This window comes from Balaenoptera physalus, assembly GCF_965194825.1.
Source record: "Balaenoptera physalus genome assembly, chromosome: 11".
Taxonomy (NCBI): domain Eukaryota; kingdom Metazoa; phylum Chordata; class Mammalia; order Artiodactyla; family Balaenopteridae; genus Balaenoptera; species Balaenoptera physalus.
Window position 1 is genome coordinate 80,468,116 of NC_138896.1, and position 13,755 is coordinate 80,481,870.

General features: G+C 37.9%; 2 protein-coding genes across 7 annotated transcripts in view; one reads left to right on the forward strand and one right to left on the reverse strand.

The window, feature by feature from the left end:
- The window catches only part of LOC309637522 (uncharacterized protein), a 759,578-nt gene that overhangs the window by 42,239 nt on the left and 703,584 nt on the right, over positions 1 to 13,755 (forward strand). The window lies entirely within an intron of this gene.
- On the reverse strand, positions 4,967 to 5,607 carry LOC309637541 (large ribosomal subunit protein uL30m). The gene has a single exon (XM_082412473.1). The coding sequence runs from the start codon at positions 5,564 to 5,566 to the stop codon at positions 5,081 to 5,083; it is 486 nt and encodes a 161-aa protein (XP_082268599.1). The 5' UTR covers positions 5,567 to 5,607; the 3' UTR covers positions 4,967 to 5,080.

Genomic DNA, 13,755 nt, shown 5'->3' on the forward strand with positions numbered 1-13,755 from the left:
TACCACTCTGGAGGATGTTAATTGGGGCAGGGGAGTGGCAGTGGCTATGGATATGTGGGACAGGGAAAATATAGGAAATCTCTGTACTTTCTGCTCAATATTGCTGTGAACATAAAACTGTTCTAAAAAATAAAATCTATTATAAACAAAACAAAAAAAAGATATGTGCACTTCTCTATATGTGTATTTCACTAATGTTTTTTAAAATCCTGGTTATTACAATGTCAAAACTGAATAAAATTATCTGAACATGTTTACTGATTTAACTAGAATAATTTAAAATGTAGATACATGTTCCCTCTCCCAATAAATTATATGGCCCAGTGTATTTATTAAATTTGTCTTAAATTTTGGGTTGTGTAAAAATGCTGCATTTATTTAATTTAGCGACAATTACTAGGGAAATCCAAATGTGATAGTTATCAAAGTATTTGTTATCAGTCAGGGATTATCTAAGATAAAGCCTACTATTTCCCTATCTGTTCAAAAAATTCATTTTCTTTTATTTCTAGCTTGTGATTTTTTATTACTAAAAATTTTGTTTAGCTGTCTTTTAGGAAAATCTTAGCATGCCTTTCCAGATTTTTACTATAACTCTTCTGTGCTGCACCAAACACTCTACTAGGATTTGATTCGGCCCAGTCATTTTTGCTATGTGCTTTTGAGCAGATTAGTTTATTTATTCATGTTGCTGATTCCAAATTAATTATCTGGGAGTGGGACTGACATTACATATAAAGCACTTTAAGAAGTCAAGCTCTGAAAAAACTATAATGTTGCTTTACTGCAGTTGTTTTTCTGTTGTTTATTTAAGCACTCAAATATTGCTAGTCTTAGAAAAGTCTTTTTCATTTTTTTAACCTAATGGATATTGTTAACTGAAGTTTCAGATTTGGTTCCTAGAACACATTTATTACCATTTTAAATCTGTCTGTCTGTCTATCTGATCAATCATCTATCTTTCACTTATCTATCATCATTACGTTTTAATTCTAGTTGTATTTATCAGACTGATCTATCAACTGGGACCCTTCTGAAAAGTTGGGGGTTCTTATTTTTTTCTTTTTGGAATTTTATGATGAATATTAAATGCAGAGTTGAGTTGTTTGCTTGTTGTGATGAATGGTGTTTACTCTGTGTGCCTTTGCCAGTTTCCTTTGTTGGTGGCTCTCTGTTTGCAGTTATGACTCTGACATGGTGTGAGCTGGCACATAACCATGATAAATAAACCATGGGTTGGATTAAAAGATATCTAAAGCTATTATGTAAGAGTCCACCTATCAGTACCTTAAAACTTTTTCCTTCCCATTCTTTTGACCTCCATTTTTCCTAAATCTTAAATTTACAGTAGTATATATTATTAATTTTTCCAGCTAGTACAGTGAATAGTATTTACCAGTGTCTGTATTTTACCTGATTTTATTCATATTTTTAAATTACCCCTGATTGAGATAATTGATGTAAAAGAAACTATTACTAGTTTGAACACTTTATAGGCACTCAACAAACTTTTTTTTTTTTTTTAAATCCCTTTCCTTGTTTAATTTTTTGCTGGTTTGACCTAATGTTTAGAGAACTTTGTAGAAAAACTTATCCCTTGGTAGAAGCACTCAAAAGTGAGAAAAGCTGGAAATATGAGCAGAGAACTTGTTCATTTACTAGGTTCCAAATATGTTAGTCATCTCTGTTATGCAGAACAGCTTAGAACTTGTGGCATTGTTCTGATCACTTATAGAACTTTGTCCACGGGGGCTGCAAACTTTGAAGCAGGTAATAGCATAGATCTGCCATGGATAATGGAAGGGAGCTGATTGGTACTGAAAGATTTCGGGGATGACAGCCCTACCAATCAGGACCAGTGGTCCACACAATACTTGGATCAGATAATTACCAAATGCAGTGAACACTTTTCAGTTGTTATTTGACCTCCAGACACAGCAGCAACATCAAGTCAAATAAATGTTAGGCTCCAGTGCAGAGCTGATAATCTGGCCTCTACTCCTCACTCTATAATGCTGTTTCAAGCCATCCCTTCTTCACTTTTCTGTAAAACCTCCTACTCCATTGGGTCTCATGACATCCAACTTCAACACTCATTATATTCGCTATCTTTTGCTGATATTATACTGGTCTCCTAGATACTCATTCTTATTCTTTAAAGCTTTTCTCTTAAATTCTTTATTTTGGAAGAATTCTTATTTACAAAAGAGTTGTAAAGAAGTATACAGAGTTCCTGTAGACCCTTCAGCCAGCTTCCCCTGATGCTAACCTCTTATGTAACCTTGGCACATTTATCAAAACTAGGAAATCAGCATTGGCACAACACTATTAATTAAACAACAGACTTTATTTGGGTTTCACCGGTTTTTCCATCAATGTCCTTTTTTCCAAGATCCCATCCACTACCACCTTGCATTTAGTTGTCATGTCCCCTCAGTCTCCTCCAATCTGTCTTTCTGTGTTTCACAGTCTTTCCTTTCCATGGCTTTGACTCTTTTGAAGATCACTGGTCAGGTGTTTTGTAGAATGTCCCTCAATTTGGGTTTGGTTGATGTTTTTCATGATTAGATTTGGATTATGGATTTTGAGGAAGTCTACCACAAAAGTGAAGTACCCTTCCTATCACATCAAATTAGGCATGCATTGTGTCATCATGACTTAATGCTGGTGATGTAGACCTTGATCATTTGGTTGAGGTGGTGTCTGCCATGTTTTTCTACGGCAAAGTTACTATTTTATTTTTCCCCTTTTCATACCCTCTTGGGTAGAAGTGAGTCACAAAGTCTAGCTCACACTTAAGGGGAGGAGAATTGTGCTCCACTTTCTGGAGAAAGGACTATTGAAAAATTTTTGGACGTACATTAAAACCACCACAGTAATTAATGAATAAATTGGGGGAGGTAGTTTGAGCTATGTAAATATCCCATTTCTTCTTAATGTTTTGGTGGCTTTTAGCATTCATCCATAGATCTTGCCTAAAGCAAATCTTACTGTGGTGATTTTCTATTTTTCTCATTCCTTCTACATTTATTATTTAGAATTATTCTGTATGGAAGATTTGTTCCTTCTCCCGTATTTATTTATTTAATCATTTATTTATAACAGTAGAAACTCATGGATATTTATTTTATATTTTGTGCTATAATCCAAAACTATTGTTGCTTTGTTGCTCAAAAATCTTTGGACGTTGGAAATTTTTCAGGTTGTTTTTATGCCCTTATTACATCCCCCTCCTCTTTTTTTTTAATTTTCTTTTTAAGCACTTAAATTTTGGTATTCATCACAACTTTTCTATTCATAAATAAAAGACAATCTGTTAATTTTTTTCCATTTCAATTTGTACCATTGTTCAGAGTGACTTCCATGGCTGTGTGAATAACTTATCCAACAGCAGTAGTATCTCAATTCTGTGACCCTGTCAACTTTCATGATCCTTATCTCCACTCAATTTCAGCCACCTACTCCAGTGGCCAAGCCATGCATCTTGCCATCACCTGGAATTGCTCTACCTGTGTTCATATTACATTTAAATGTCTAATTCTTATAGGTCTCTCAGTCTCTTCCCCCCAACCAATTTTCTTTCATCTCATAAGGATCTTCTAGTTTCTTCACTTCCATATTTTCTCCAAGTCCATAAATTTTAGAACTTGGAGCACATGAGCCAGCGCTTCAGTCATTTGTTGGTGAAAACCACACAACCTTTTTAGGCTCTTGGCAGATTTTGGCAAGCCTTCTGTGTGTGTAGAATCAGCTCTTTCTCCCACTTTCAACTCTCCTCAAAGTAGTCGCTCTGTACATTCGTACTCTCACCTCTCCTTAGCTGATGAAATCATTTCTTGCTGCACAGAGACAATAGAAATCATTAGAAGGAACACAGTCAACTGCAGCCAACAAACTTATTGTTTTACCTATCCTCCTCCTACATCTTTCTCCTTTTCTCTTGTTTCTCCCATGAAGAATATACTTAGTCCTCTTCCTATATAAGGCTAATTCCTTCCACTTGGGCTGTGAATCCCATTCTTTCCCTCAGTTTTGTGACTATCCCTTTCTCTCTTCTATCTTCAAATTCTTCCTTTCTCTTGCTGACTCCTTTACTTGAGTATGTAAACAAAGCAAAATGAAACAAAATATCTCCCTCCAGCCCATGTTACCTTCCCAACACTTCTCCACAGGCACAGTTTTGAGAATCATCTACTGACCTGCCTCTATTCCCTAATCCATCACGATTCAATTTCTGCCCTCCTGCACTCTTCCATGGTATTGCTCTTGCCAAAGTTGCCAGTGGCCCCCGTGTAACTAAATCCAGTGGATACTTATCAGTCCTTATTTTATTTGATCATCCTTGTTGATCACTCTTTGATTCTTGAAATCCTCCTTTTATTTTGCTTCAGTGGCATCTTTTGTTTTTCCTCCAACCATTCTGGCCATCCCTCTTTTGTTACCTATTCTTTGAAGTTCTGGTCTAGGTCCTCTTCTCACATCAGTATTTTCCTGGGAGGGATGTGTTCTCTCCAGTGTCTCCAGTTACTATCTCTGTGGCTTAAAAATCTGTATCTCCAGTCCAGAAGTCTCTCATGAATCTCAGCTTCAGATACCTACCTGACCTCTAGGTACTACCATACTACTTGTATGTTCCTTAGGTAATTCAGACTCACACATCCAAAACTAAACTATACATCTTTCTCCTCAAGCTGCATCTCCTTTTTGTTCCCTCTCTTGGTGAATGATACAACTACCTCCCTGGAGCTAAAAACAGAAACCTGGTTTTATTTCTCTTGCCTCCAGAAGCACTATTTTATTTTATTTTACTTTATTTTATTTTATTTTTGCCTAGAATACCCTTGTCTGCCCTTTATCTTCTTTCAGTTCTCTCAAATGATTCCCCCTACACCTTCTTTAGAAAACTACCTCTCAGTCCTCATCAGGATTAGTTAGATGCCCCTTCTTTGTGCTCCATGGCACCCCACATCCTTTTTTTTTTTTTTTTTTTTAGAATTTAAAACATATTTTAATGAGAACACTTTCTCACCATCTTTAAATAGAAATGACGTGCACTTTTTACTCTGAAGCTGCGAGGCCATCAGGACTTACTCACTTCCTGGTCCGTGGGGTTCTGAAGCCACCCCACCACCAGCTCTCCAGTGCTCTTGAGGCATGTGTTGGACATGTCCTCCTCTGTTGGGAGACCTTGTGGCAGCTTCAGCGGCTTGATTCTTATCAAATGTTTAACCACTTTCAGTTTTGCATTCACCGAAGGGATATTCTTGTGGACTTGAGGAGTATGTGCTTTTTGTAACCCAAGCATCTTTATTATATCTTTCTCCCAATATGGACGTCTTTTTGTACTTTTTATTCTGGTAACAATATGCAGTTTGTGAGGTTGCTGTGGATCCCCACCATATTTTTCATGATCTTCAGGTGAAGGCTGGAAAACTTTATCTGGAATTCTTGACTTCGTAAATTTGTGACGAATCCAATCTGTACAAACAAGGGGCTCCACACCTTTTGTCACCATTTGTAGTCTGCCTGGGGGCCTCTGAACTATTGAGCGCAAAATCCCTGCCATGAGTGTGGTGACTGTTCTCCTTAGGGGCGGCAATTTCCTAAATGTCTTTCAGCCTGAAGCTCCCCACATCCTCTTAAAGCACTTAGCACACAAATGCTTTGTTTACTTGCCTGTATCCCAATTAGTAGGGGAAAATGAATGAATTCCTTTTTTAAAAAATTAGCTGTACTCTTCTTTTACTACTCTTGATTTCTATCTTTTTCTAGGCAAAATGAAATAAAGCAGGTTTTGTTTCAGAAAATTATTTCAGACACATTTCCCCATGGAAACATTATTACAAGTGGTAGTTGTGTTCTCAGATAATCCAATATCCTAATTAATTCATAATATAGCTTATATTAATTTATAATTTCCCTTAGAGTTTATCTTTGTGTTTATCACGTGTTATCATTGCTCTGTGGAATCCCATTTTTCCTTCCTGCCTCTTTCCTATTTATCTCTCATTTTCTTCTTCCATAGCATTTCAGCCACATAATGGGTTACATAGGCTTTTATGAGTTTGTATGGGACCTCTTTGTAACATTGATTGTCTGGGAATGACAAATTGTAGTTCTTAGCATGAAGAGAATGTGCTGGCACAGATAATGTTTATGCCCCTAGTTTAATCTATATCTATAGATTATTCCTTTGTTTATGGAAAAGTGGACGGGCTAGAGGTTGTGACTGCCACAATGCCTATGACCCATTATCTATTAGTTACTGAAATGGGATTTCAATTTCTTCATGCGCATTTTCTGGAGACCATTGTTGGGGCAGTCGATGGCCACCAAGGATAAAAGCAGTAATGGCCTGGATGTAGGCCAGGTCAGCCATTTATATGTTTAAATATTGGTTGTTTACAAATTGTTGAGGAGTCTACACACACACACACACATTTTATAATTAAAAACCATCTTTTGATGGTATTGCTGCTTGGGCTATTAGTATGGAAGAAAAATCTGCTGTGATGCAAAATCTCTTCTGCCTTGAGGTTGTAACTCCTTGATGAGAATCATCCAATTGAAATCCCCCAAAATGAATTTCCAATTTACTTATACCTGATTGGGTAATGTTCAGATTTCATTCAGATGTTGGACTCAGCCCAAGAGTACACTTGGACTGCCCTCTGATTAGCAGAAATTTCTAGAACTATGGCTATTTGTTGCACTGTCCGTCACCTAGTTAGGCTGCCTTATGCTTTTACTGAAACAAAGCAACTCTCTTAGGCTGCCAGGTGCCAAAGTTATCTGTCTCCTTGTGTTGATTTCTGGCAGTCAACAGGCATGCTGCTGTGCCTCTCAGTGTCCTTGTGCAGAAGCAAGGGCTTGATTGCCGCTGGTCAAACATGAAGTTTGTATATATTAGTCCATCATGTACATGCAACTACTTTGTTGCTCTACTCACCTAGACCTAATTGCCTAAGATAAATTTTTCAGTACACACTCTTGATGTAGTTTTTCAATCATCTTTATGCCCTTTAGAGTTTATGTTCAAACGGAATCATTTGGCCTTCATATTTCAGTGGTAGCAGCTTATTCTAAACTTAGCTTATATTTAGAAGGTATGCTCGCTAAGTTGTGTGAATAATAATTTTATACATAAGCTTAGCCTGTTGCCCAGGAGGTAGGGGATGCTAAGAACAGTCACTGGTCAGGTCCTTCACCTGTAAGAAGGAATAGTGTTTGGTCAAAGGATTACAATTTGTTATTCAGTTAGTGTGTACTGAACCTGTGAAATGCTTAAAGCAAAGCCCTTGGCATTGTAGGGAGGTTCAAGACTCTATCTTTGATTTAGCCACTCCAAACACATACTCATGAAATGCTCCTAAAATAGTCCCTGGACGGTGGTTCATTAAATACAAGCTCATAAATTGAATCTATAGTAAGTGCTGAGGTAAGAGTCAAGGAATGATCAGAGTGAGGAAAAGTTCATTCGATCAACACATTCTAGAAAAGATTTATTGGCTGCCTACTTTGTGCCCGGCAGTGTGCTGGGTTAGATGCTAGGGATACCAAGATAAATCCCTACATTCACTTGCCTCAAGATCTTCAGAGGAAGAAGACAGCATGTAAAAATGACAGGGCAAACTGTCGTAGGAATACAAATAAAACTCTTAGCAGGGGTGTAGCTTTCAGTGGTAGGAGGAGAATCTGTAAAACCCTGTGTCTACAGGTCTAAAAAGAGCTGCTGCTTTCAGTGTTTAGTTCTACCTTGGGTAGAAATGATTCATTATGCCAAACTGTCCCAAGCCCTCTGTCAACACACTAACCATTTAGAATTCAGTAAAGTAAGAAAGCTGAACTTTGCAAACATTGTCAGCCTTTAGGCATAAAAGCATGAGGAGGGGCTTTGAAATTCAGTTTGTAAGGATTGTTTGACCAAGTGGGGCAATACAGTGAACAAATATTTGGATGTGTGGTAAAGTAGCACAGGCACAGCCGAGTGGAGCTCGGTGGTATTGGGAGAAGAAAAACATTGCTAACATAAGATTCTTCATGACTTCTTATAGTATTCAAATACATGTCAACAGTTTGTGTCACTGTGTCATGCCTATCTTCAGGCAGTATCATCCTGAAATACCATAGGCTATACGGCCCATAGAAATACAATGTGAGCTGCATATACTTTAAATTTCCTAGTAGACAGATTAAAAAAAGGTAAAAAGAAAGAGGTGAAATTAAGTTTAGCAATGTATTTTTTAACCCAATATAACCAAAATATTATTTCAACATATAATCAATATAAAAATTATTAATCAGATATTTTACTTTTTTCCAGGTCTCTGAAATCTGTTGTGCATTTTATACTTACAGCATATCTCAATTAGGACTAGTCACATTCCAAGAACTCAATAGCCACATGTGGCTAGTAGCTACCATATTGGGCAGTGCAGCTCTAGACAGATATAAATATATTCTGTTTTTAAGTTTCCACAGGAGATGATTCTTCAGCCTTTTTTTTGGGGACCCCATTGCAATGTTCACTGGTGCTTGGAAAATGCTCTTAAATGTAGCCCAAATTCCCTATGGCACCATTTGACTGTTTCTTCTCATCTCATGCTGTTATTTATGCAACAAATATTTACTGAATTTCTAGTATATACTAGGTTTTATGCTAGGTGTTGGGATACAGTAGTGAGCAACACTACTATTGTTCCTGCTTTCAGGGTGCTTACAGCGTGATGCAGAAGGGAAATAACAAATAAATAAGTAAATTAAGTGTAAAATTATGACACATATTGGGACAAGCACAGAGAGCTATGAAGGGTTTTTACAGGAGAATCTCTCATAGTCTGGAGGGGCTGGGAGACTTCCTTCAAGGAAGAACCCTTTGATCTGAAATCAGAATGATGGTTGTGAGGGGGTACTGAGGCAAAAAAAAAAAAGGTTTGGCACTTGCAAGGAACTAAAAGGAGAATGGTGTGGTTTGAGAGGAAAGAGCAAAGGCAAGAGTAGTTCAAGATGAGGTTGGGGAACTAGGCAGAGGCCAAAACACATATGTCTGTTAGCTCATGTTAAGATCGTCCTAAGAGCAAAAAGAAGCCACTGTATGTTTTCAAGGAACAGAGTATCACTTTGCTATAGACTGGAGGATCGATCTGAAGGAAAAAGGGGTGAATGTGGGGAGGCCTTTCAGGAAGCTATTTTGTAATCCAAGTAAGTGGATTAAGACAGTGGCTACCTAAAGCCCTAAAGTGATGACTTTGAGACATATTTAGGATATAAAACTGATAGGACTCGATGATTGATTGGATGGTGGGGGATGGGGAAGGATGGTGTGGAGCATGGGGAAGAGGAGTGTCCAGGCTGACTCCCAGCTTTTCAGACCTGCTTAATTAAGTGGATGTGAGTCCTTTGAAGAGTTCTCTTAGAAATGCAAATCAAAACTAGTGAGGTACCACCTCACACCAGTCAGAATGGCCATCATTAAAAAATCTACAAATAACAAATGCTGGAGAGGGTATGGAGAAAAGGGAACCCTCCTACACTGTTGGTAAGAATGTGAATTGGTGCAGCCACTATGGAAAACAGTATGGACATTCCTCAAAAAACTAAAAATAGAGTTTCCATATGATCCAGCAATCCCATTCCTGAGATATATCCGGAGAAAACCGTAATTCGAACAGATACATGCACCACTATGTTCATAGCAGCGCTATTCACAATACACAAGACATGAACACAACCTAAATGCCCATTGACAGATGAATGCATAAAAAAGATGTGGTACATATATACAATAGAATCTACTCAGCCATAAAAAAGAATGAAATAGGGCTTCTCTGGTGGCGCAGTGGTTAAGAATCCGCCTGCCAATGAAGGGACATGGGTTCGAGCCCTGGTCTGGGAAGATCCCACATGCCACAGAGCAACTAAGCCTGTGCGCCGCAACTACTGACCCTGCGCTCTAGAGCCTACGAGCCACAAGTAATGAAGCCCACGCACCTAGAGCCCGTCCACAACAAGAGAAGCCACCACAATGAGAAGCCTGCGCATCGCAATGAAGACCCAACGCAGCCAAAAATAAATAAGTAAAAATAAATTTTAAAAAAAGAAGAATGAAATAATGCCATTTGCAGTGATATGGATGGACCTAGAGATTTTCATACTGAGTGAAGTAAGTCAGAAAGAGAAAGATGTATACCATATGGTATCACTTATATGTGGAATCTAAAATATGACACAAATGAACCTATCTATGAAACAGAAACAGACTCACAGACATAGAGAACAGACTTGTGGTTGCCAAGGAGGAGGGGGGCTGGGGGAGGGATGGATTGGGAGTTTGGGATTAGCAGATGCAAACTGTTATATATAGAATGAATAAACAACAAAGTCCTATTGTATAGCACAGGGAGCTATATTTAATATCCTATGATGAACCATAATGGAAAAGAATATGAAAAAGAATGTATATATATGTATAACTGAATCACTTTGTTGTACAGCAGAAATTAACACAACATTGTAAATCAACTATACTTCAATAAAATAAATTTAAAAAAAGAGTTCTCTTAGTTCTCCTCTGGCATGCTGGAAATTTTAGGGTGAAGTATCCATTATCTAAAATAGAAAATACAGTGTTAATTTGCCTGTCATTTTTTTCTTTTTTGCTTGAATCAGAAATCTGTTATTTTTTGGTGTTAATGTTAGGATAACATAAAGAAAAGAAATCAACAGTGAGCTTCCGTCCATATCTCTTAAGCTTTACTTACTGAGTAATCACAGGGTGAGTCACTTAATGATTTTACTGCTTTAAATGTCGTTGTCTTTTCCTTATAAGTTATATCATCTTTTCATAGACACATAGTATTTTTGCCATAATACTGTCATGAGTAGAGGTTGATGACAGAGTTTATGGAAGAAGGCTAAAGGGGAACAATAAAGGAAATAACTTTTCTGACCCTGAAGTATCTTAAACCAATTAAGAAACCACAACAATAAAGCTTTTATTTTTTTTACAGTTGATTTGTACAGATTTGTAATCATTCTTAGCTAAACATTAAAAGATTACATTTTACATTGCTGTCCTTTTAAACCCTAGTTATTAAATAGTTCATTTATTTCCTATTCAAAATCTAGTTGACATGAAAAATTCAAACTGTAGATAATTCAAAATAGTTGGACATTGAAAATTATGTTCATTCATTCGTAGGATAATTATTAATCTTCTGGACGGTTAACAGGATAGACAACCTTTGAGAGGTTTACAATATAGTGGTGGAGTCATACATGAATAAACACATAAATAATTATATAATTTGATATCAGTAGTGATAAGTGCTATTAAGAAAAGAGAAAGATAAAGAGCTATAGAGCAACACTGGGGGCTCTGTAGATATGGTGATGAGGGAAGAACTCTCAAGAAGGGAATATGTGAATAGTGCCTTGAAGGAAGTGAGGAAGTGAGCTGGGCAAATATCTGGGGTTAAGAGTCTTTCAGGCCCAGAGAAGAATGTACAAAGATTATGAGGTGGTCATGTGCATCTTTGAGGAACAGGAAGGAAGCCAGTGATGCCAACTCCTGTGAGAAAGAGAACAATGGAGATCAAAAAGGTGATGAATGGCCACATTAATGAAGAGCCTTAAGGTGAAATAAAGATTTTAGATTTTATTCTAATTATCATAGGGAGTCATTGGAAGGTTTTGAACAGGGGGTAGATTTGAATTTAGATGTAGGGTATATGAGAGAGGAGAAACAGGCATGATTCCTAGGTATTTGGCCTGAGCATTTGGATGCATGGTGATACCATTTACTGAGGTGGGGAAAACCAGGGAGGAGTTTAAAGGAGAAATCAAAGTAGCTCAAGTTGGGACATGTTAAATTTGAAATGCCTGTTAGAAAAAGAGGTAAAAACTCTCACTTACAAAATAAATGAGTCATGGGCATGAAATGTACAGTGTGTGGAATATAGTCAATAATTATATTATATCTTTGTATGGTGACAGATGGTAACTAGATTTATCATTGTGATCATTTTGAAATGTACTGAAATATTGAATCACTATGTTGTGTACCAGGAACTAACATAGTGTTGTAGGTCAATTATATTTCAAAAAAAGACAAATAAACAAACTCATAGAAAAAGAGACCAGAGGCAAGGGGTGGGAATGGAGAATTAGATGAAGGTGATCAAAAAGTACAAACTTCCGGGCTTCGCTGGTGGCGCAGTGGTTGAGAGTCTGCCTGCTAATGCAGGGGACACGAGTTTGAGCCCTGGTCTGGGAGGATCCCACATGCCGCGGAGCAACTAGGCCCGTGAGCCGCAACTACTGAGCCTGTGCGTCTGGAGCCTGTGCTCCGCAACAAGAGAGGCCACGATAGTGAGAGGCCCGTGCACCGCGATGAAGAGTGGCCCCTGCTTGCCACAACTAGAGAAAGCCCTCGCACAGAAACAAAGACCCAACGCAGCCAAAAAAAAAAAAGTACAAACTTCCAGTTATGATAAATAAGTACTAGGGTTGTAATGTACAACATGATAAATATAATTAACACTGTTGTATATTAAACATGAAAATTACCAAGAGAGCAAATCCTGACAGTTCTCATCAGAAGGAAATAAATTTTTTTTCTATTTTTAAAATTTGGTATCTATATGAGTTGACTTATGTTCACAAAACTTGTGGTAATCATTTTGTGATGTATATGTTACATCATTATGCTGCACACCTTACACTTATCAGTGCTGAATGTCAGTTATATCTCAATAAAACTGGAAGAAAAAAAGAAATTCAAGTGAAGCTATTGAACAGACATAGAAATTTGTAGTGCAGGTTGAACGCTCAAGGTACACATTTGAAACTAACACATAGAATTTAAAGTAGCTATTGAAGTTCATGTCCATGGATCCCAGGAGGTGTATTCTGTGACCACTACTGCCATTTTATTTCTCTCCCTGCCTTACCTTATTTTTACCCCCATCTTTGACCTTGTTGAGAAGCAGAGAAGTTTAGGAGAAGGATAGTAGTCCCTAGATGATGGTAGTAGAGAGTGGGAACAGTCGCTCATCTGTAGGCATTTGTTGAAAGCTTAACTGTGTGCAAACCCATAACGTAGTGAGCAAGAGCAAACAGAGTCCTTGCCCTCACTGGGCTTACAATCTGGTGCATGATAGGGCCTGGGGCTTGTAACAGACATTAATCAAGTAATCACAAAACCAAACATATCACTGTAGTGGCAGCATGTAACAGGACAGAGATGCACGTTGCCAGAGTGCTTTTAATAGGAGGAGTAATGTCTTGGTATGGACATCAAGGAAGGCTTCCTGATGGCATGATTATGAGTTGTTATGTGAAAGGTGAGTAAGAGTTAACTAGGCAAAGAGTGATCCAGGAAGAGGGAACAACATTTACAATGGCTCTGTGGTAGGAGGTAGTATGGTACATACTCATATGTAAAGAAGACCCATGTGGCAGGAGCCCAGAGGATGAAGGGTAGCATTGTGCAAGATGAAGGTGGATAGTCATGTAACAAACAGATAATGGCTTACAGGCCACATGGTTTGAGGAAAATCACTGTGGTTACAGTGTGGAGAATGGATTGAGGCCAGGGGAGGGGGTGGAGGAAAGGGACATAAAGAAAAGATTAGGAAAATCGATAGGTAGGAGTCTGTTGCAGTAGTCTAGGTGAGAGATGAGGGTAGTTTGGACACAGTGGGACAGAACTAGGGCAACTTCAACTGACCAGGGGGAGCAGAATAGGTGGGTGAA